The 25,378-nt window shown below is 40.4% G+C and overlaps 1 protein-coding gene across 3 annotated transcripts in view; it reads right to left on the bottom strand.

Moving 5' to 3' along the window:
- The window catches only part of KIZ (kizuna centrosomal protein), an 87,141-nt gene that overhangs the window by 55,377 nt on the left and 6,386 nt on the right, over positions 1-25,378 (bottom strand). For 2 of the 3 annotated variants that reach the window (XM_081558724.1, XM_081558726.1), the window contains exons 3-6: positions 23,571-23,724; positions 18,110-18,202; positions 9,171-9,816; positions 8,473-8,788 (exon numbers count right to left, since the gene is read on the bottom strand). In XM_081558724.1, the coding sequence (XP_081414850.1) occupies positions 8,473-8,788; positions 9,171-9,816; positions 18,110-18,202; positions 23,571-23,724 (1,209 nt within the window). The remainder of the gene's footprint in view (positions 1-8,472; positions 8,789-9,170; positions 9,817-18,109; positions 18,203-23,570; positions 23,725-25,378) is intronic. The other variant, XM_081558725.1, reaches the window with a different exon arrangement.

The following is a 25,378-nucleotide window of genomic DNA, read 5'->3' as shown; positions in this document are numbered from 1 at the left end:
GAGTTGGTGCTACCGAAGGGAACATCATCATACTGGTTGTGGTCTATGTGTTCGAGCACAGAAACTGGGAGCATGAGTCTGGCATTTGCCAGTCAGTTCGGACGCAAGCTGCATCTCCAGCCAGCTGTGTGACCTGGGAAGGTTATTAATCTCTCTAAAACCCACGTGAAACACTCTACTTGGCATCTTCAGCACAGCCTGGCCCTTGGTTCTCTGCCCTCTTCACTGCAGACTCTCCCCAGACACCTTTTCTGGTTCCTTCTGAGCTTCCTGACACTGACTGTGGAGCCAGGCCTTGGGCTGCTTTCCTATGCACACTTATTTCCTAATGTTCCTCTTGGGGCCTATGGGGCTTTAAAATGCATTTATACTATGATGCTTTAGTAGAGCTGCAGGATATAAAGTCTACAGGCAAAAATTAGTTGCATTTCTATATAATGAATGATCTAAAAGGAAAATTAAGAAAATAATCCCATTTACAATAGCATCAAAAAGGACAAAACACTTACAAATAAATTTAACCAAGGAAGCTAAAGACTTGTACATTGAAAACTACAAAACACTGCTGAAAGAAATTAAACACAAATAAATGGAAAGACAACTCGTGTTCATGGATTAGAAGACTAATATTGTTATAATGTATATGCTACCCAGTGTGATCTATAGATTCAATGTAATTCCTCAACCTCCCAGCATCTTTTTTTTTTTTTTACAGAAAAATAGCAAACAATCCTAAAATTCATATGGAACCACAAAGGACTCTGAGTAACCAAAATAATATTGAGAAAACAAAACAAAGCAGGAGAACACACGTTCTCATTTTAAAACGTATTATAAAGCTACAGAAATCAAAACAGCATGGTACTGGCATAAATACAGACATATAGACAAATGGAACAGAATAAGTCAATGCATATACAGCCACTCTTATCTCGACAAAAGTGTCAAGATAGGGAAAATACACAATGGGGAAAAGACAATCTCTTCTTCAAGTGGTGCTGGAAAACTGGATAGCTACAGACAAAAAAATAAATAAAACTGGATCCGTATATTACACCAAATAAATACAAACTCAAAATGGATTAGAGACTTAAATGTAAGACCTTCTGTAGTTCTGAAACTACAGAACTCCTCGAAGAAAACACAGGAAAAGCAGCTTGACACTGGTCTTAGAGAAGATTTCGTGGTTATGACACCAAAACCACAGGCAACGAATGCAAAACTAGACAAGCAGGACTATTTCAAACTAAAAATATTCTACACAGCAAAGGAAACCAGCAACAATATAAAAAGGCAACCTAATGAATGGGAGAAAATAATCGCAAATCATAAGGCTGATTGGGGTCAATATCCAAAATATATAAAGAACCCATACAACTTAACAGCAAAAAATCCAAGCTTCTGATTAAAAAAAATGGGTAGAAGATCTGAATAGGCATCCTTCCAAAGAAATATACAGACAGCCAATAAGTACGTGAAAAGGTGCTCAACATCACTGATCATTCAGTTCAGTTCAGTCGCTTAGTTGTGTCCAACTCTTTGCGACCCCATGAATCGCAGCACTTCAGGCCTCCCTGTCCATCACCAACTCCTGGAGTTTACCCAAACCCATGTCCATCGAGTCGGTGATGCCATCCAACCATCTCATCCTCTGTCGTCCCCTTCTCCTCCTGCCCCCAATCCTTCCCAGCATTAGGGTCTTTTCCAATGAGTCAACTCTTTGCATGAGGTGGCCAAAGTATTGGAGTTTCAGCTTCAACATCAGTCCTTCCAATGAACACCCAGGACTGATCTCCTTTAGGATGGACTGGTTGGATCTCCTTGCAGTCCAAGGGACTCTCAAGAGTCTTTTCCAACACCACAGTTCAAAAGCATCAATTCTTCGGCACTCAGCTTTCTTCACCGTCCAACTCTCACATCTATACACGACCACTGGAAAAACCATACCCTTGACTAGACGGACCTTTGTTGGCAAAGTAATGTCTCTGCTTTTAAATATGCTATCAGGTTGGTCATAACCTTTCTTCCAAGGAGTAAGCGTCTTTTAATTTCATGGCTGCAATCACCATCGGCAGTGATTTTGGAGCCCCCAAAAATAAAGTCTGACACTGTTTCCACTGTTTCCCCATCTATTTCCCATGAAATGATGGGACCAGATGCCATGATCTTCACTGATCATTAGGGATATGCAAATCAAAACCACAATCAGGTATCTTCTTACACCTGTAAGAACTGCTATCATCAAAAAGACAAGAAATAATAAGTGTCGGCAAGGATATAAAGGAAAGGGAATCCTCTGTGCACTGTTGGGTTTGAATACAAACTGGTGCAGCTGCTATGGAAAACAGCATAGAAGTTCCTCAAAAAATTAAAAATAGAACTACCATATGACCCAGGAATTTCAATTCTGGGTATTTATCTGAAGGAAATGAAAACACTACCTTAAAAAGATATATACACCCCCATATTCACTGAAGCATTATTTACAATAGTCAAAATACAGAAGAAACTTAAGTGCCCACTGATGAATGAGTGGATAAAGAAATTGTGGTATATATTTACAACGGAATATTATTCAGCAACAAAAAGAAGGAAATCCTGCAATTTGTGACAACATGGATGAACTTGGGGGCATTATGCTAAATGAAATAAGTCAGTCGGGGAAAGACAAATGCTGTATGATCTTACTTACATACAGAATCTAAAAAAAAAAAACCCTGAATTTTATAGATACAGAGAACAGACTGGCAGTCTAGTGGTTGCCAGAGGTGGGCAAAGGGTGGGAGGAGGCCAAATGGATGGCGGCAGTAAAATGCACAAACTTCTAGTTATAAAACAAGTTCTAGGGGTGTAATGTAGAGCATGATGACAACAGTTAACAATACTGTATATATGAAAGTTGCTTAGAGAGTAAATCCTTACAATTTTCACAATAAGAAAAAAATTTTAACTATGTGTGGTGATGGATCTTACTAGCTTTACTGTGATGATCATTTCCAATGCATAAAATGTCAAATCACTATGCTGTACACCTGGAACTAATGGAAGGCTATGTGTCAATTGTATCTCAATTAAAAAACATAGAAATATCTTCAAATGAAGGAAAATGAGCCTCCCAAAAGTTAACTTTTCATCAATATGCTGGAACAAGTGCATATCCAATGCAAAAAAAGAAAAAAGAACCTAAACACAGACATTATACCCTTCACAAAAACTTACTCAAAATGGTTCATAGTTCTAAATGTAAAACACCAAACTATAAAACTCCTAAGAGATAACATAAGAGAAAACCTAGATGACTTTGGGTATGGAAATGACTTTTCCATACCCAAAGATATGGATCCATGAAAGAAGTAATTGATAAGCTGGACTTTCTTAAAATGAAAAATTTATATTCTGCAAAAGATAATGTCAAGAGAATGAGAAGACAACCTATATACCAGGAAAAAATATTTGCAGCAAAAGACATATTTGATAAAGGACTGTTATCCAAAATATACAGAGAACTCTCAAAATTCAACAGTAAGAAAATATAGCAACTCAATTAAAAATGGGCCAAAGACTTTAAGAGAGATCTCACCAAAGATGATGTATGCACAGTAAATAAGTATATGGAAAGGTGTCCCACATCATATGTTACCAGGGAAATGCAAATTAATACAACAATGACGGTGATTCCCTGATGGTCCAGTGGTTACACCTCTGAGCTTCCATCGCAGGAGGCGCTGGTACCGTTCCTAGTCCAGGAACTAAGATCCCACATGATGCGTGGCATGGCCAGTAAACAAACAAACAATAAATAAAAGTGAAACAACAATAAGATGCCACTGCACACCTATGAGAATGCCCCGAATTCAGAACACTGATGACACCAAATGCTGGTGACGATAGGCAGTGGCAGGAACTGCCACTCACTGCTGGTAGGAATGCAAGATGCTACAGCCATTCTGGTAGACAGTTTGGAAGTCTCTTTAAAAAACTTACAAAAGTAATGGGAATACTAGAAGAAACAGAAAAAGGAGAGGAAGAAATATCTGAAGAAATAACAGCTGAGAATTTTCCAAAGAAACCAAACCACAGATCCAGGAAGCTCAGAGAATACCAAGCAGGACAAACACCCAAAGCAGCACACCAAGGAACATCATAAAAATCCTTAATGCGTATGCATGCAACAACAGAGCATCAAAACACATGGGCATGAACTGGCAGAACTGCAAGGAGGAATAGATAAGCCCACTATTACAGTTGAATACTTTGACACACCTCCATCAGTAACTGATACATCCAGCAGGTAGAGTCAGCAAGGATATAGCTGAAGTGGACAGCACCATTAATTAACCTGATCTAACTTACATGTACAGGATACTTTATCCAGTAACAGTAAGATACACATTCTTCTCAAGCTCGCATGGAACATTTGCCAGGACAAACCACATTGTGGGTCATAAAACACACCTCAACAAAGTTTAAAGAACAAAAATCATGGAAAGTATGCTCTCAGATCAAAAGAAAATTAATAACAAAGATTATAGGAAATCTAAAAGTGTTTGGAGATTAAACAGCACATTTCTAGATAACATATGAATCAAAGAAGTCTTAAAAGAAATTTTAAAATATCTTGAATAAAAATACAACTTATCAAAATTTATGAGATGGAGTGAAAACAGTGCTTACAGAGAAATTTATAACATTGAACAGATGTTTTAGAAAAGAGGGAAGATCTAAAATAAATAATCTAAGCTTCCACCCTAGGGAATGAGGAAAAAAAGAGCAAATTAAATCCAAAGCAAGCAGGAGAAATCATAAAATTTAGAGGAGAAATCAATGAAATTGAAAACAAGAAAGAAAATCAACAAAACAAAAAGCTGGTCCTTAAAAAAATTGGATACACCTCTAGCCATTTTATCTGCAAGATTCTTCCTCTCTGCCATATGCCAGCCTGATCACAGGAGGGTGCTCCACCACCCTTACTGTCCTGCCAACACTGCAGGTGCGGGGATCACACAGGGGTACACCAGGGGGCAGGAGTATCAGCGGCCATCTCAGAATTCTGGCTAGCTTGTGGGTAAGTCATCCTGACGACACTGTTTCTCCTAAATCAAGTGATTTACCATATTACCCTTCCCTCAAAATAGCCTTCAACTGCTCTGCAGAACATAGAGATGAACCATATGTACACTAACTGGACATTCAAGGCCTTTCTCAACCACGGTGACATTCCAAACCTCCACTCTGACAGCGGCTCCTGAACAAGCCTTCAGCCAGGCCCTCTGCCTGCCCCTCAGCCCCACCCCTTGTGTTCTCTGTACCTGCACTCTTTCTTCAGACCCATTCCACCCCTTACCCTCCTCCTCTGTACTCAAAGCCTGGACATCCTTCAAGATGCTGTTATCAACACCTGTATAAAACCTCTCCCGATCCTTTGGACTCACACCGAGCTTATCTCTATTTGAATTTGTCTTAAAGTACTGTGGTGGGTTACAAAGACTGACCATAAACTTCTCATTGCAGGGTACACACCCTTTGCAATGCAACTCTGCCTCTCATCTCAACAAGAGAAGGGCTGTCTTTATCCACCTCTTGACTCTTCGCTGGGCCCTGTGGGCGTCTTTAGCCAATGAGATGTTAGCAAACAGGATGCAAGCAGATGCTTAAAGAGCATCTGTGCACTGGACTTCTCCCTTGCTCTCTTGGGAACCCCGCTACTTCTCCCAGGGTGACTGAGGCTGAACTAATCCCCCAGATGAGGGACAAGTGGCCAAGTTATCCCTGTAGCCCCAAATGACACAGGGCCAACCACCTGTCACGCGGCAAATAACAAACGTCCAGTGTTCAAAGTCCTGGAGCTTTGTGCCAAGCTTTGTAGCGAACTGCTCATGCCTTAAGAAAATACAAGATTCAAGGTCCTTCTTTCACGCAGCTTCATTCTAGTAACTGTGCTTGTGAGAAAGGTTAATTACAACTTGTAATTACAGCTCAGGTACAGAAATCACAGCATGGCACTCTACATCTGGAGGTGTCTGTGAGAGAAGGCAGAGAAGCTTCTAAAGGTGGAAGCAAACCCAGTGTCCATCAACAGGTGAGTGGATAAAAAGAATGTGGTTTATCCATACACTGGAATACAATTCAGCCATAAGAATAAAAGAAGTTCTGAGACATGCTACAGCGTGGACCCACGGGGAAACCAAAATACTTGTAAAATACTTGTGTGACTTGCTTTCTTGCAAGACTCATTTTACTGTGTGTCTACAGTGTCTCCGAGGCATGCCTGAATTCATCATCATCAATCTCATCAAATCGGAGGGTCCGGTTTCCTGTTCAACTTCTGCTGTGTCTTCCTTTGTCCCACCTCTTCACCTTTGTTAACTAAAATTCATTCTAGTAACTTTTCTCAGGCCCCCAACAGATACTAAAGTAAACTGAGAAGCTCTGACATTAGGGCAGTATTCTGTAAATATGAAGCCACAGGCTCAGATTAATAAATAACCCTCTGAGCAAAGGAGAAGAGCAAAGGCTGGAGAGAAAGGATAGAATGCAGGGTCTCGAGAGACGTGGGAAGTCCGCGAGCTAACCAGCACCACTTAAAACCACCATAAGGAAAAAAATAAAACCACTGTCAATCTATGCTTGGGGGGGACTTTCACCACAGAAGATCAACAGACTCAAATTTAATAACATGGACACAGAAAACCAGCATCACCAACTGTTGTTTCATTCTGGGGGCATTCTATTAAGATAAACCTTCAAAAATTCCTCAAAGGCTTATTTACCAACAATTTTTGGTAAAACATACCCCAAAATTTCAAGAAGATTAGTTTTAGGGTCACAAGAAACAGTCATTCATATAGAATAGGGGACAGAACATCCTTAATTCTACATTCATACTCAACCTATTCATTTCAAAAGTCCACTACTCCTCCTACCAAAATACCAACTTGTGCAAGAACTGCTATAAAAAGAAGGCTATAAATACAACCTGAAATAGAAACATTCTCTTCTTAGTAATAAAGCTTCTAATGATGTAGTACATAATAACCCATACCTCCTTAATGAGAGACAAGTACCATTACTAGAAAAACCCATCGGGCTTGCCTCTGCTATAAAGCCAATCTCCCAAGGAGGGGAACCACAATGGTTCTTCCATCTACAGCACAAGTACTTTGTACCTGGATGCTCTTAACAAATATTTCTTAAACATCAGTTTGGAGTCCATTAGACTATAAACTTTTCATTGTAAATAGGTAATGAGTGGTAAGAGGCAATATATTAAAAGCTATAATGGTACTTTAAAGAGAACATACACCCTCATGCGCAAGAAATCCACTTGGCTTTTCACTGTTGCTGGGAATGCTGGAGAGTGAGTGATGGCATCACAGTGTCACATGTTCCAAGGTGGGGTTGGGGGAGGGAGGCTGTACGGAGGGTACAGCCTAGGTGACCTAGGCTGTATGACCCCACAGCCTAGGTGTCATTCCTACACCCCTGGCCTTGGTGTCCTCATTTTATTTTTTAGGCCACTCTGTGTGTCATGGGGATCTTGGGTCCCTGACCAGCAATTGAACTCAAGCCCCCTGGGAACTCAAGCCCCTTGCGTTGGGAGCATGGAGTCGTAACCACTGCACTGCCAGGGAAGTCCTAGTGTCCCATCTTAGATGGTGAGCTCTACTTTGGGTTGTTTACTTAGGTTCCTTGTACCCCTAAGATATTTGATGCTATTAGCGCTATCCTTATTGCAGAACTGATTCTCAACATGTTGTTTCCATGTTTCCTACAATTCTGCTATCTCCAATCAACAGCAAACCTGGGCTTCTTGCATTGCAGGCGTATTTCTTTACAGTCTGAGCCACCAGGGGGGCTTGTAAAAAAAAAAAAATCACATATGAGTTTTTATGACTTGGATTTTATAAGTGCTCAAAATATATAATGCTGACACACTCTTGAACCTTAAAGGCTCCAATGTCCTCACATTTACACTCAGAAAAGGAAAGCTGCCTTACATATACACTTATTAAAACTTATTAATGCATATTTAATTGTATCACAAAAATGACACAAGGGAAAGGGATAGAAGGATTAAGCAAATTAATTAATTAGATACAAAGCTTTCAGTCTCGAAAATTGAATTCCTAAACGTTTAAGTGTTTGTCACCTATGTTACTACAAGTCCAAAATGACTGGTTTTCTAGAAGAATGGTGGGTAAGAAGTGGAGGGAATTACTTATGAATTAACCAGGAATTCTTTAGATATCATTATAAACTGCCAGTCACTATGATTTCAACGATACTCAGACTTTTAAAGCTATTTCATTAAAAAAAAGTCCTATCTAAAAGTCCTTACCTAAAAGACTTATTTATGAGACTTAAGGAACTTACACATTTATAGCTGAGTGTTCAATAACATACTCCCAGTGGAATGGTCTCTAAAAATATCTATAATTAAAACTGAACAGTGAAAAAAAATGAATGACTTACTCCCTTGCTGGCAAGGTAGTGAAGGACTCATTTGGTGAATCAGGAGTGCTTGGGGCTTGCAAAATACAGTTAGGTTTTCTGGTGGATGGGGCATCTCTGTCTTGCTCAGAGTGGATTACATTTAAGGCCTCTGTTCCATCTTCTTGCTCCATCGTGTCTCCTGGATTTGGCGGTGGTTCTGGACTCTTTAAAATCAGATCATCTTCGCTTATAGAAACTGTGAGATCACTGCTGCTGGTCAAACTCTCCTCCTCCTGCTCTTCCTGCCTTTTTCTGAAGGGCTCCTGTGACTGGGGGTCCCCGCAAGGAAGGTGATCTGTAACAGAGGACATGAACAGATGGCCAATCACTGATTTCAGGGAGCTGGGAGAGGTAAGATGCTCTACCTCCCACAGCAGAACTACTCATCAGCTTGGAACATGCAAAAACAATCCACAAGTAACTGTGGTGTTTTTTTAAAACCCATTAAAAATATTTTTAAAATATCACAGTGGGTTTAAAAATCAGAGAATCTGCTTACAAAGCTACTTTTATGAACATATTTAAGAATGCATTAGAATGGAATTCATTGGCACAGTCACTACTTTGTTTCGGGACAGATATGACAAGACAGTATTTTTGTATTCTTAACACCATCACCACCCAGAAAAACTAAATACTGACAAAAATCAGCAAACCATCTTAGCCTCTCACCCCACCTGAGGAAGCTTTCCCGGCAGGGGGCTTCTCTTGAGGACACTCGTTTTCAGATGCACAGGATTCTGAGCCTGACAGCAGAGAGACTGGCGGTCTGGCTCTTTCTTCCTCAACTTCAATATGCTCCCGTGTCAGTATTTCTCCCTCTGATCCTTCTGATCTCCTGGAACTGTCACACTTTAAATCAGTGGTTCTGTTCTCTGGACTTAATCTCTCCCGTAACGGGGAATGGAGTTCGGCCGACTTTTTGCCTTCAGATAAATTACTCTCGCCCTGACGTGTGTTGCTTCCTATCTCAAAGCAATGAGTTTGTTCCTCCTCAGACAATGCGCTGGCTGTGACTGGCATTTTCTCACCAATCTGAAGAGATGTCTTTCCATCTATTTTGTCAGACTTATTTAAGCACTGTGTGTCACCAGGAGTTTGTACTACACGGCTGTCTGTCACATCATCGCTCTGGGCTGTCTGCCGGTGTGAATGTGGGTCAGGAATTGAAAAGTTCTCTGTGGGTTGGGGAGATTTCCGCTCTGTAGTGAAATCTCCAATGCCTGAGACAGCTGACATTTGGCGGCCCATAAAGATGGTTGCTGGTTGATACAATCCTCTTGACACAGCTGTCCCTGAGTTAATTTCTGCTGGCATTACAACCTGCAGCCCCAAATGACATGAGTAAGAATTAAACATGCTGTCTATGAACAATGAGGTTATTCAGGTTGTTTTCAGGAACAAAATGAGGTAAGGAAGCATGACCAATGAAATCAACACCAAACATGTTTTATAAAACTCATTGTGTTTTGTTGTTGTTCAGTCGCCATAGTCAAAGCTATGGTTCTCCCAGTAGTCATATACGGATGTGAGAGTTGGACCGTAAAGAAGGTTTCTATACACTAATAATGAAATATCAGAAAAGGAAATTAACTATCCCATTCATAACTACATAAAAATACCTAGGAATAAATACAACCATGGAAGTGAAAGATTTCATGTTGAAAATTATAAAACATTAATGAAAAAAACTGGAAAAGACACAAATAAGTGGAAAGATATTCTGTGCTCATGGATTAGAAGAATCAATATTATTAAAAGGTCCATACTCCTCAAAGCAATGTACAGATTCAATGTAATCCTTATCAAAACTCCAGTGGAATTTTTCACAGAATCAGAGCAATCTTAAAATTTCTGTGAAAACACAAAAGACCCAAATAGCCAAAGCAATCTTGCGAAAGAAGAGCAAAGCTAGCGGCATCATGCGGTTTTATTTTGAAATATATTACAAAGCTACAGTAATTAAAACAGTATGGTACTGCCATAAAAAACAGACACATAGATCAATGGAACAGAACAGAGATCCCAGAAATAAACTCATACATACAGTCAATTAACTTACAACAAAGGAGCCGAGAATATACAATGGAAAAAGGACAGTCTCATCAATAAATGGTGTTGAGAAAACTAGACAGTCACATGAAAAAAATGAACCTAGATCATTAGCTAATACCATATACAAAAATTAACTCAAAATTAATTAAAGACTTGAATGTTTTACAAAACCACAAAACTCTTGGAAGAAAACACAGGTGGTAAGCTCTTTAACATAAGTCCATGGCAATGATTTTTGAATCTGACACCAAAAGCAAAAGTAACAAAAGCAGAAACAAACAAGAGAGACTACTTCAAACTAAAAAGCTTCTGAACAGCAAGGGAAACCATCAACAAAAAGGAAAACTACGGAATGAGAGGGAATATTTGCAAGTGATATATTGATGAAAGTGAAAGTCACTCAGTCATGTCCGACACTTTGTGACCCCATGGACTATACAGTCCACGGAATTCTCCAGGTCAGAATACTGGAGTGGGTAGCCGCTGCCTTCTCTAGAGGATCTTCCTAACTCAGGGATAGAACCCAGGTCTCCTGCATTGCAAGTGGATTCTCTACCAGCTGAACCACCAGGGAAGTCTTGATACATTGATAAGGGGCCAATATCCAAAATGTATAAAGAACTCATACAACTCAAGAGCAAAAAAAATGGGCAGAAAAGTCTGAATAGACGTTTTTCCAAAGATGACATACAAATGGCCAACAAGCATAGGAAAACATGTTCAACTTCACTAATAATCAGGGAAAGGAAATGAAAACCACAGTTACATATCACCTCACACATGTTAAAATGGCTATTACTAAAAACAAGAAATAGCAAGTATTGGTGAGGATGTGGAGAAAAAGAAACCCCTGTGTACTGTTGGTGGGAATGTAACTGGTGCAGCTACTATGAAAACAGTATGGAGATACCTCAAAAGTTAAAACTAGAACTACCATACCATCTAGCAATTCCAATAAAACAAAGGCACTATTTTGAAAAGATATCTGCACCCCCCATGTACAGTGCAACATTATTCACAATAGCCAAGATATGGAAGCAATCTAAGAGTCCAATGATGGCTGAATGGGTAAAGAAGTGGTACAAATATACAATGGCATATTAATCAGCTATAAAAAAGAAGGAACTCTTGCCATTTGCAACAATGTGAGTAAACTTTGAGGCATTATGCTAAGTGAAATAAGTCATACAAATACTATATAATCTCTCTTACATGCGTGTATGCTCAGTTGCTAAGTTGCATCTGACTCTTTGCAACCCTATGGACTGTAGCCTCCCAGGCTCCTCTGTCCATGGGATTATCCAGACAAGAATACTGGAGTGGGTTGCTGTGCCCTCTTCCAGGTGATCTTCCCGACCCAGGGATCAAACCTGCATCTCCTGCACGACAGGAGGATGTTTTTTTTTACCACCGAGCCACCTGGGAAGCCCAATCTCTCTTACATTTGGATTAAAAAAACAAATACAAATACAAACCAAGTTCACAGATACACAGAACAGACTGATGGTTGCCAGAGGTGGAGGAGTGGGGAATAAAAGAAATGGGTGAAATTTTTTTTTAGTTTAAATAAACTGAAAGCGTATGGAGAAAGTTATAGCACAGCAAATGAATATAACTGTAACTAAAAAGACTTATTAGTGAACAGAAGGTAACTTTTAAAACCAGGAGTTCATCTTTACTGAGGGAAGGGGGAAAGGCCACACTGATGGAGACAGCAGCAAATTTAGAACTACTGTAACAATGTCTCAGCTAATAATCACCAACTACAGTTTTCAAAGCAGGTGGACCTTGACCATTATTGCACTTTGAAAAATATATTTATGTTATTCTGCATGTATTGCAGAATGCGGCAGTAATCTTTATTTTTCTTATTATTTTTCCCCACATATAAGGAAATTAGTAAGTATAATGATGAATGCAGAATAGAAAAATGGAGCTGTCAGACCTAATTTCCATTTTTTCACACAGTACTATTACTGCTCTTAGTTTCTATTTTAACAAGTCCTTAAGTCACAGTGAGACTCCCCCAAATCCCTCAATAAAAATTTACATATAACAATCCTGAAGGAATTCTTTATTATATGTCAGACTGAACTGTGTCCTTCCCTAAATTCTTATGTTTAAGTCCTAACCTCCAATGTGACTGTATGTGCAGATAGGATTTCAAAGGAGGTAATAAAGGTTAAATGAGGTCTATCAATCCAGTAGACTGCTGTGCTTAGACGAGGAACAGATCAGAGATCTGTCTCTCTCCACACACATGCACAGAGAAAAGGACACACAAGGACAGAGAGACAGGACAGTCTGCAACTCAGAGCTCGCACCAGAAACCACCCCAGCTGGCACCTAGATCTCAGACGTCCAGCCCGTGACAAAATAGATTTGTTGTTCAAGCTACCCAGTCTGGGTTGTTTTGTTATGGCAGTCCAGGCAGACTGAGACTCCACGACAATGTGATTTTTAACTTTTCATTTTGCCACTGGGGTCGATAAGAGACTCAACCAAATTTTCACAACTGTAGCCAAAAGGAGACGTTTCTGGCCACTAAATCCAATAGAGGTTGGAACTACCGAAATTTCAAAATGGGTCCATTAAATTCAGGCTTCAAAGGTATATCTTGTAAGTTTTTTGGTACTGTTATCACGCTAAAATCATCTAATACATGTTGTTAGAACCAGGTGGCTTTCCTTTCCGTTTCCTAATTAGTAGGTACCTCTGACCCACTACCACAGGTAAGCGGTGTGATGTCAGGACTCCTCAGTACGGCCACCGTAGGGGAGCAGGAAGATGGCTGACCACAGTGACAAAAGGATCAGTGGACACGTGCCAAGCACTTACCAGGTGTCAGGCCAACTTCTATTCATTACCTTTTAAACCCTTGAAACAGCTATTTTTATTATACCCACTCCAGGAAGACTTAGCAAGGGCAGACAATTTGCCCTTGGTCACAGGATTCAAACCCACATACAAGGACTCCATTGCCCATCCGTTATGCCACAACACTCAAAACTGAGTTAAACTCAAATTGGGTTACACAATAACACAAGAATTCCTCACAATGAATCTGAAGTGTATGTCTAATTTCTCACTCCACTTCAACCAGTACAGAATCCCATCTCACCTGATTCAGCTGGACTATTCCAGCAGCAAGGGAGATCATCTCAGTCTCTCCTATGCTTAGGTGAAAATGCAGCATCTAAATGGACAACTGAACTATTTTGCACCATATGACGAGGCTGCTTTTATTCGACCAAGGATTTCTCCTAACTTTTGAAGAGCATTTCACCCAGACTACCTTAGAAGGCAGTGGCAGCAAGATGGCTAATAAGATGGACATGGTCTGAGTTTGAACTTGGGCTCCTGCAAGCGGTGCAGTCTTTGGCAAGTCAACCAGCTTCTCTGAGCCTTCCTCTAAAATGAGGGTACAATAGTATCTACTTTCAGAACTGTCAATGGGATTAAATGAGTTGATGAATATAAAGTGCTTACTGCAGGCCTTGACAAAACAGATGTGCAGTGACTGTTCCCTGTTCTTACCATAAGGATTAGAAGCGGAAATAACAACCTGAACAGCCATTTTCCATGTGACCCTGGCATGGAAGTTTTCAACAGTGGGAGTGGAACTCCTCAACCAGCCTGTAGCCCTGTGGTGAAATTCTCTTGTCCTTTATATTCTTCAGCCCTGGTAGGGTATAATTTTTCTGTGAAGTACCCAGTTCACTTCTTCTTTTAGGGGCATATATTTTACAGTGTAATAGTTTAAAGAAACTTCAGAAACCTCACCTCAAAGTTTATGCTCTTTCACAAACGCCATCTCCACCTCTCCTGGGTACATATGTTTTGATGTGTTTTTAGGTACATGTCCTAGTCACTGCCGATACATAATAAAACTGGGCAAGGAGAAGAACATGCCTAGAGACCAATGGTATTAGAGTCTACCCTAAAGTAAAAAATGACAATGTATAATAGAGCAGGATGACTATATGATAGTAAAATTTGTGAGGATTCAAACTGGGATCTAAACTTTGTCTTTCCTGTTTATTAACAACAATGAGTTTACTAAGTGAATTAATACTAGAAACAAGCGTGGGGGATGAACAAACCAATGATTACTGAAGAGAACACGGGACTCTGAAGAGCAGCCACTGGATGCATGGACACACTGGGTGCCCTATTATAAAACCGGGCCAAAGTTCTACCCTGAAAAAACAGACAACTACTATCTGATCATTCTTCTTAGTAGAGCATCCAAGTTACTGCTTCTGGTTGAAAGGTGCACAATCACTTTTTAAAGATATCCTTCTGTAACTCAGAATTATCATGAATTTGAAAGCTCCTCTCCCCTTCATTGGTGTTCTCCATCTTAATAGCCATCCCAACTCAGGCTCTCTGGTTCATTCCTTGCATCTGAACAAAGCCTGGTTTCCTCGCTCCATGAGCTCATTCCCCCAGGGCACCCCACACCGCACTGCCAGCCTCGCCTTCCCCCACCTCTGATGGAACTGCTCTGCACCCCAATGCATCCTCCACCTGCCCCACTGAGCACACGCACACACACTGATTCGGGGTGGGGGGTGTGGAATCTCAACCACTGAGCCTGGGATGGAGTTCCACGATGGTCCTTTCCAAGCTCATCTTCTCCCACTTCCTGTAAGAACATTGGCCCTTAGCCAGGCTTCCAGCTTCCACTCCCTCATTCACAACACCTCCAGACCAGAGAATGTCTATCACATCCCCGGGGACTGGCACCTGCCCCACCCTTCATGTCAGCTCACATGGCACTTCCTCCCCAGGCCGCAGAGGACGCACTGCAGAGGAAGTGAACCTTCTTTCTCCATGGAGCTGGCCCTCAGCACACACTATCCCAAGCCCAGGAAAGAACAGCACTTTGTGGGGAGCACCTGGAGGGCAAGCACTGTGGCATTCCTAGAGGGACCTGCTGCGGCTTCTCAAATAGAGCACTCACTCAACAACGATCTGCTGAATTCAACCACTGGGCTCAGGCCAGTCCCTGGAGACCAGTGCTCCAGGCACAGAGACTAACTCATATGATGCCGAAAGAAGAGGTGCACAGGTTTCCAATGAAAGATAAAACACACCCCCAAATGATAAGGAATTGTTCTAGTTTAGTAGTTAAAACTAGAACAATTCCTTATCATTAACTACTTTGGAAACAATGACAGACTTTATTTTTTTGGACTCCAAATTCATTGCAGATGGTGACTGCAGCCATGAAATTAAAAGACACTTGCTCCTTGGAAGAAAAGTTATGACCAACCTAGACAGTATATTAAAAAGCAGAGATCTTACTTTGCCAACAAAACTCCATCCAGTCAAAGCTATGGTTTCTCCAGTAGTCATGTATGGATGTGAGAGCTGGACTATAAAGAAAGCAGAACACTGAAGAATTGATGCTTTTGAACTGTGGTGTTGGAGAAGACTCTTGAGAGTCCCTTGGACTGCAAGGAGATCCAACCAGTCAGTCCTAAAGGAAATCATCCCTGAATATTCATAGGAAGAACTGAAGCTGAAGCTGAAATTCTAATACTTTGCTACCCGATGCAAAGAACTGATCCATTGGAAAAGACCCTGATGCTGGGAAAGACTAAAGGCAGGAGGAGAAGGGGACGACAGAGGATGAGATGTTTGGATGGCATCACTGACTCAACGGACATGAGTTTGAGTAGGCTCCAGGAGCTGGTGATGGACAAGGGAAGCCTGGCGTGCTGCAGTCCATGGTATCGAAGAGTCGGACATGACTGAGCGACTGAACTGAACTAAACTGATTGAACTACTTTGGGATTTTGCTGTAATGTGTTTACCTTTTAATTGATGGAACATCAATTGAAAAAGGAAACCTATAAATGTCTCAAAGTGTTACCTAATTGATTCTTACATACTGCCAACACTCAAAGCATTTAAGGAGGTAACACTTTCCAGTAAAAAGGAAACACTTCTAATTATTCTATGTGACATGTTAGGGGGTTGGCCGCTACATATCTCTTGCCCTAATGTTAAATATGACTGAAAAGGAAACTGTATAACTATATGTAAGGTAAGGAATCAGTAGTACAAATAGAAAAAAAAAAATCTCCCGTTTTACTTAAGTACCATTGACACTGCCATACTAACAATGTGACTATCAGGAACAGCACAGAAAGAACAAACTGGATTATAAATTTAAAAACATGTCAATTATTTCACAACCAAATGTCAAACAGAAAAACTGCCTGAATGGCTCAGAAGTCTATCACATCACACCACATTTGGTGTACATCTAATGGCAGAGAAGTCATTTATCATTAAAGGCCTTTTCATATAGGTCAAGGTTGCTGAGGCTTGGTGTTTTGTATCTTACAGTTTAAAGAATGCTGTAAATTCTAGGTTTTTTAACTTTTTAATCTTTGGGAAGGAAAACTAAAACTTTCTATAAACTCAGATTAATGCCTGCTAATGCACGGGAAAAAAGAAAAACTAAAACCTTGCTCCTACTATAAAAACAAAATAGTGTGGCCTCTGTTTCTTTTCTGATAAGAGTCTTAAATACCAAACAGTTAACTGCATAATAACATTTACTGGCAGCCAGGCAGCCTGCTTAGCAGATATATAAAGCAGGTAAAAGGAGAAAAAGTTAATTTCTTGGCTGAATGATTCCATCGGTAGCTATAGGGCAAACCTGAAAGTCTTTTAGTAAAGTAGCAGTTGATTCTTCTATCAATCTGTAGCACACATACTCTTCCAAGGAAAGCATTAAATATGAAAATCATATCCCGTTATCATCTGTTTCCAGCTTTCAGCCCAGGAAGCTTTTCTTAATGAATGCTGCAGCCTAAGGAGCAAGCACGCTGTTGGCTTCTCTGAATAATGGAGTGATGCTCCCGGTTTTGCTTATTACAATATCGACTTGCTGAGGGGGTTTCACACATAGTCACAAGTGACTACTCTTGCCAGCATGCTCCAAGTTATTACAAGATGTTTTTAGACATTTCATCTAAAAGAGCTTTACTGCTTTTAGTGAAGAAAACATCTATGGTCTTGAACAGAATCATTTATATGGAGATAGGGAGGAGGATTAGAAGCCTGCATTACCGCAGATACATAGCAGAATTTATTTAAGTATTCCTTGCCATTCTTTTTTGTCTGCTGTTGAGATATGCAATCCTTTCTTTCCACTTTATCTATGAAAAGGTTAAAATATACAAAATTATGTATACAAAGAAAAGCAGCAAAATGCCCATTTTGTTTACCATTCATTTAAAACATTTCTGGAATGAAGAAAAAAGCAGCTACAAAGCATTATAAAAACACAATTTCATCTGCTAACAACATTGAGGTTTTCTTTGGGATCTATCTCTTTTGCAGCCACGGTGACTGCGTTTCAGCAAGTTTAATTGAATTATACACTAAAGCAATATTCTATAAGCAAATGTCTTTAAATAATCACCTAGAGTGTAATCAAAAAGATCTTTGTAATAAGATGATTTTATTTAAAACAATATCTTAAAAGATGAACACTCCAAATATCCTCTGTTAACAGAAGTTTATCATTTTAACTTATTACCTTTTCTTTGTCTTCATCTTTCAGTTCACCTTTTCTCCCCAGGCTATCTTTTGAGAGTAGCTGCACCTTCTTAATTTGAGTCTCAAATTCAATCTAAAAATAAACAAAGTTTGGTTTTGTGGAGGATATTATTACAACCAACACCTGTCTATATTTTTCACTCTTTACAACATAAAAGGAACAGTGAAGAGACAGTAGAAGCTGATACAGCTGAGAAATTCAGCTTATCTTAGAAACCACACAATTTCACAAATAGCACATATCAAGAGCTGAATTTTGTAAAATGTTATATATTTTAAATAAAATAACATTGATGGAAGTTTTACTTAGCCTTTCATCAATTCAGGAAATAAAACCTTGATGATATTAAGCTATCATGAAAATCCAGTTATTTTATCATGAAAGTAACACCTTAGATGATGTTCTCTGAAAAGTTCTGTCCTTAAAAAGGGAAAAGAAAGCAATCCTACTGATTTCTTATCTGAATGATATCAACATAGTATCCCAGTCCTGCTCGTCAGAGCCACTGAGTGTATTATTTGCTAGACCATCAACTGGAAACACATGCCATTTCTTAGGGACAAATATGCACTGTGGGCATCTGTGATCAGCACCGCAGGCGTCAGGTTGGTTCTGGCCCCAAAAACTTAAAGACGTCAGCGTCACTATCACGCTCTAACTGATGAAAGCGACTCCATTATGAAGTGACTTTCCCTTAAAAGCAAGGCATAAAAAGCCCTTTGGTTCATATGTTAGTAATTAAAACCTTAAAAGCCCATGACTGTGGTCATCACAGATAATTTTCCATCACAGAACATTTTCCAAATGAGGCAGTGATGCTCTGCAATTAGAAACACACCTATGAGATAATAAAATTAGAAAACGGTTTTCTCAGTTCTCAGTCTAAATACAAAATGGGTCCAAGTTTTTGTTTTGACACTCAAAAAGTGAACAGACAATAATAACCAAAATTGACTTGTCTCCCTCAACATATCTTAAAAGGTATTACATGATGCCCCATTTTTAGTAACAGTTAAGCAGGGACTTCTTTTTTTCTCTATCAGTGTTATTAACACAATAGATGGCAGTAATGATATAGAGAGAGTACATCATGAGAAACGCTGGGATGGAAGAAGCACAAGCTGGAATCAAGATTGCCCGGAGAAATATCAATAACCACAGATACGCAGATGACACCACCCTTATGGCAGAAATCGAAGAAGAACTAAAGAGCCTCTTGATGAAAGTGAAAGAGGAAAGTGAAAAAGTTGGCTTAAAGCTCAACTCAGAAAACTAAGATCATGGCATCTAGTCCCATCACTTCGTGGGAAATAGGTGGGAAAACAGTGGAAACAGTGTCAGACTTTATTTTTGGGGGCTCCAAAATCACTGCAGATGGTGATTGCAGCCATGAAATTAAAAGGCGCTTACTCCTTGGAAGGAAAGTTATGACCAACCTAGATAGCATATTTAAAAGCAGAGACATTACTTTGCCAACAAAGGTCCATCTAGTCAAGGCTATGGTTTTTCCAGTGGTCATGTATGGATGTGAGAGTTGGACAGTGAAGAAAGCTGAGTGCCGAAGAATTGATGCTTTTGAACTGTGGTGTTGGAGAAGACTCTTGAGAGTCCCTTGGACCGCAAGGAGATCCAACCAGTCCATCCTAAAGGAGATCAGTCCTGGGTGTTCATTGGAAGGACTGATGTTGAAGCTGAAACTCCAATACTTTGGCCACCTCATACGAACAGAGTTGACTCATTGGAAAAGACCCTGATGCTGGGAAGGATTGGGGGCAGGAGGAGAAGGGGACGACAGAGGATGAGATGGCTGGATGGCATCACTGACTCGATGGACATGAGTCTGGGTAGACTCCGGGAGTTGGTGATGGACAGGGAGGCCTGGCATGCTGCGATTCACGGGATTGCAAAGAGTCGGACACGACTGAGCAACTGAACTGAGTGAATTAAATCAAAGTTTCATAAGGCCAGTAAAAATGATGAAATAAGCCAAGAAAAGATTAAGAAATAAGGCAATTAAGAACATACAATTTACTTCTCTCTGTTCTATATCTACTCTTTTGAACTCAACAGATATTTAATTTTTAAGCCCAAGAGCTTTAAGCAGGCATCCTCTACAAATGCCAAGAAAAAACATCTTTAAAAAGAGATGAGGGGTGGTTTACAAAATAAACACCCCAAAATAAAGAGATTTATTAAATAATAAGTCTTAAGCAAAAACTCTTTCTTCCTATGGCTTACAAATGTTTTCCTATGGTCAAGGATTTCAAGGGGAGGAGACACAGGACCAGACAGGGACTCGCTCCCCAACCTTGGGGACCTTCCCTGAGCCCTGACATGCCAGCCCCGTGCCTGGCACTTAAATGCAGGAGGCTAAAGTAGAGGCTGGCAATGCTCCTCATATGACCCTGGAAGCTTTCTGGGTGCTCCTAGGTTCCAGCGCCCATGTCTCTGTGCTGAAGGGTCCTCAGCCCCTGGGGAGGCTGCTCTGCCCACAGGAGCACATGGGTAATGAAACACCACCCTCTGTACCCCTCTCCATTAACCCTCAACCAGTGATGCTCAGCAGCCTGGAGATGCATCTCCCAAATGCTCTGAACCACTCGGGGGAGCGTCCCTGTGGGATTAATCTCCATATGCCAATTGGAGCTGACTTAACACCCCATTTCAGTCACATGTCCTTGCTTGTCTCAGCTACCCACCTGCAGCATCCTTGCACTTCCCATGCAAGTCACTTACAGCCAGACCCTGTCTCAGGATCAGCTTCAGAGAAAAGCCAAACAGACAAGACCAAAGGAAAAATGCTCTAATGCACCTGAGGAAAAATGCTCTAATGACAAGCTGCCAAGGTGGGGAGTGGGGGTGGAGGGTGAGGGTGAAGGGGGCAGGAAGGAGGGGGGGCATGTCTTCACAGCACCACTGATTCTCTGGTTTACATTCATGAACTGAGACTTAAGCACTCTACCTGAATACTGAGAGGGGAAAACCTGAAGGGCTATAGTTAAGACTATTAGTTGAGCACAGCCAGCCTCCAGATCTTGGTTTCTAAGTACCCCTCTGCACTCAAAGGGGTACAGAGCTGCACTGTGAGCTGTACTCACAGCTCCTCAGAAAACAGCCTAATCCCAGGTCTGAGGCAGGAAAGTAGAAGGTAAACCTGGAACATCCTGTCAAAAGGACAGGAAAATGTGAACAGCAAAAGAATAATTACAGTAACTGATAATGATGAAATAAAAATTCAGAAGCCCACAGTGAATTGTGGGAGGGAGAAAAGAAGGAGGAGGAAAGGAAGGTCTTCTTCATGAAATGCCAGCTAACAAAGGTATTGATAGAAGATAAGATCAAATTAGAAACATTTCACAACTTCCACTATAACTTATTCAGGCATTAATGGATCCTAAAACCACTAGGCAAAAGGCTGCTGAGGAACAAGGTATTCCCAAGATGCCAAGCCACCACTCCACAGATTATTTACTAATTTTCAAAGGGTAGAAAGGTTCCTTATGATAGAGAGACCCAGAGACTGCCGTATTAATCAAGACATCAAACTCAGCCTCTCTCAAGCAGGACCACCCGGCCTCACAGCTCATGTACCTCCTGACTGGATACATCAGGGTGTATATAACTCCAGCCATGACTATTTAAATTTAACTAACACCAAAACTCAGTCCTCAGTGTCCCAAGCTACATTTTAAGTGCTCAACAACCGTGTATGGCTAGTGGCAACTGCATCAGACGGCATCTATAGAGAGAAGGTTCCCATTGCCACAAAGCTCTACTGGGAGGTGCTAGTCTAGGCTGAATTTCTAGTTCACAGGAAATACAGGGAACAGTACACAAGTTAAATGACACCACAAAGAAATAACAAGTCAAGTTCAGAATGTAAGTCATCCTACAAACAACTGGTTGCTTTCTTCAAAAAGCCAGTATCATTTGGAAAAAACAAAAAAAAAAAGGAAAAGTGGTAGGAGACCAAATTAGATGAACAGATTAAAAAAGACACAATAAAAAATGTAACATGTGAACCTTGGTTGGCTCCTGGTCTGGAAAAACAAACTTTTGAAGGGAACTGCAGAAACTAAAATATCAACTGAATATTAAATATTATGGAATCATTAGTAATCTTCTTAGATGTGATAATGGTATGATTACGGAGGAGACTGTCCTTATTTTTGGGGAATCCACACTCAAGTATTCAGGGGAGAAATGTCATGGTTTCTGCAGCTTACTTGCAATGTTCAGGAATAAATACACATACACAGACACATGCCAAGCAAATATAGCAAAATATTTATAACTGTTGTAAATATTTATATTTATAACTGGGTAGATCACAAGATGTGTCCATTTAGGTTGCTATAATAAAACAGCACTGATTGGGTGGCTCATAAACAATTGGAATTGTTTATGAGTTGCGGAGGCTGGAAGCCAAGATCAAGGCAGCCTTCTGGAGAGAGCCCCCATTCTCGTTCAGAGCTACCATCTTCTCACTGTGTCCTCATAGGTGGAAGGGGCCAGGAGTGCCCTGGAGCCTCTGTTATGAGGCACTAATCCCTCACGAGAGCCCCACCCTTGTGACTTAAGCACCTCTCAAAGGCCACAGCCACTAATAAGACACTTTCGTGGAGTTAGGATTTCAACATATGAATTTGGGCAGGGGGACACAAACGTTCAGACCATAGCATGAATGTTTATTATAATAATTCTTTTCCTGTGTACTTAAAACTTCTATGATACAAGGCTAGGGGGAAAGTTCAAGAGGGAAAAAAAGAAGGGAGTACTGAAGCTAACTTCTCCTGTAACTGGTGAGCAGGTCGGTTAAGTCAGGTAAAAGCCCTGAGCAGCACAAATGGTAAGAAATGAGGCCTCGCCCGCCATGCTTGGCATGGTTTGTCAAGCAATCTAAGGGAGTGGGGAGCCAGGGTGAGAGAGGGCAGGGAAGGGGAGGCTATTCTGACTCTCAAAATCGACGGGCATGAGGACCAAGTCCTTGGACCAGTTCTCCCCCTCAGTTTCCTCCTGACACCTGGCCTGCCCAGAACAGAGGGGCCCACGCCAGAGAAAAAGAACCCTCTGAAGAAGGAACCAGTCTCTGCAAGATATCCTAATGATGCCAAGAGATACCAGGTACCAGGTGAGGGGCCAGGTATGGCTAGTGGCCATGCCTGTTTAAGTTAACCACTTGTGTAGTATAACAAAGCACAGACATTCCAGTAACTCAACTAAAGCAGAAATCGGAGAACATGCAATTTCAACTTGTCTGATGAAAATGTGGCCATATGGTAATTAATTCCCAGAAAAAACTGACAGTTAATCTTCTGGATAAACAACCTAACATTAGTGACTGTCACAGATCTGAAACTTATTGCTTACCATTCCCAATCTTAGCAAAAAAGGACAAAAAAACCCAAAAATATAAACAAAAAACAGTACAAAACACCACCTTCAGTTCTTGCAGCTTCTCTAAACTTGTGGTAATGTTAGCTTGGATCCGCTCAAACTGCTTTAAATATTCTTGGTTTCGAATACGAGCCTTCTTTTCTGATTCACATATTTCCTTCAAGTACTTCTTTAGTTTTATATACTTCAGCTTAGCTCTAGAAAAGTAAAAGCAGATTTTTAAACAATGGAGTTAGACTTGGACAAATCTAAGGACTTTTTTAAAACAAAACTGTTAATGAGACAGTGTATTCTAAGATATTTTACCCAAATGTTGCAGCCTAAAGAACAGAATGTATATGCATCTTTAGAGAGGAAATTAATGTAACATCACTGAGGTATCACCTCTAGGCATATCTCTCCTGAGAAATGGATACAAGACCACATTACAGCACTCACACATAAAGATTTACATGGATTTCTTTCTCAAAATTAAGTGTCGTGTCAAGAGCAGGGTCTATGTGGCCCTGTGCTGGTGAATAGCCCATTAGCATTCTTTGATGTGACAGACAGCTTCAAAACTACCTGCTCATATGGAAATACAATCAAACTATACAGTATAACCCATAAACATTAAAAATTTTAAATGCCCCAAAAGGTCTCATTTAGATATTTTGAATTTTTGTTAGAAACTGCAATAATGCACTGTATTATGAAAATATTTTATAACAGCATATGGACTGTAACTCTGCTCAAATTGTGAAGAAATATTTCAGTTCAGTTCAGTCACTCAGTCGTGTCTGACTCTTTGCGACCCCATGGACTGCAGCACACCAGGCTTCCCTGTCCATCACCAATTCCTGGAGCCTACTCAAACTCATGTCCATCAAGTCCACCCAACCATATCATCCTCTGTCGTCTCCTTCTTCTCCTGCCTTCAATCTTTCTCAGCATCAGGGTCTTTTCCAGTGAGTCAGCTCTTTGCATCAGGTGGCCAAAATACTGGAGTTTCAGCTTCAACATCAGTCCTTCCAATGAACATCCAGGACTGATCTCCTTTAGGATGGACTGGTTGGATCTCCTTGCAGTCCAAGGGACTCTCAAGAGTCTTCTCCAACACCACAGTTCAAAAGCATCAATTCTTCAGCATTCAGCTTTCCTTATAGTCCAACTCCCATATCCATATATATGACTACTGGAAAAACCATAGCTTTGACTAGATGGACATTTGTTGGCAAAGTAATGTTTCTGCTTCTTAATACACTGTCTAGGTTGGTCATAGCTTTTCTTGCAAGGAGCAAGCGTCTTTTAATTTCATGGCTGCAATCACCATCTGCAGTGATTTCAGAGCCCCCCAAAATAAAGAAATGTTTGGAAACTCCAAAATGAGATACCACATAACCCTGCCTACCATTTTGTTGAAAGGTCAGCTATAATTATTATGCCTTAATCATTCACAGATTCACTATGTTTAAATTGTGACCAAAAATATAAGACTATAATGTGTCTTATTTTTAAGATATTTAAGCAAAATAGATTCCTGAAATTACAAAAATACCAAATAATGAAAATATAGTAATTTTTAAAATCTATTTTAATCAAATTTATTCTTACACTTCATAGTGATTATATTAAATTGCAGTGTTTACATGAAACATTTACACATTAGAAATAAGGAATGGTAACAGGACTGTAACTATGGTATCTGTAACATATATTAGCATTAAATTTTGATTGTCGTTTATTCGCAAAGTCATGTCCGACTCTTTGCGACCCCATGGACTGCAGCCTGCCAGGCTCCTCTGTCCGTAAGACTTTCAAGCAAGAATACTGGAGTGGGTTGCCATTTCCTTCTCCACAGTATCTTTCCGA

The sequence above is a fragment of the Giraffa tippelskirchi genome, chromosome 13, assembly GCF_054371585.1.
Source record: "Giraffa tippelskirchi isolate mGirTip1 chromosome 13, T2T-mGirTip1v1.2.pri, whole genome shotgun sequence".
NCBI lineage: Eukaryota > Metazoa > Chordata > Mammalia > Artiodactyla > Giraffidae > Giraffa > Giraffa tippelskirchi.
The sequence above is the reverse complement of the archived record's forward strand: the minus strand, read 5'-3'. Positions and strand labels throughout refer to the sequence as shown.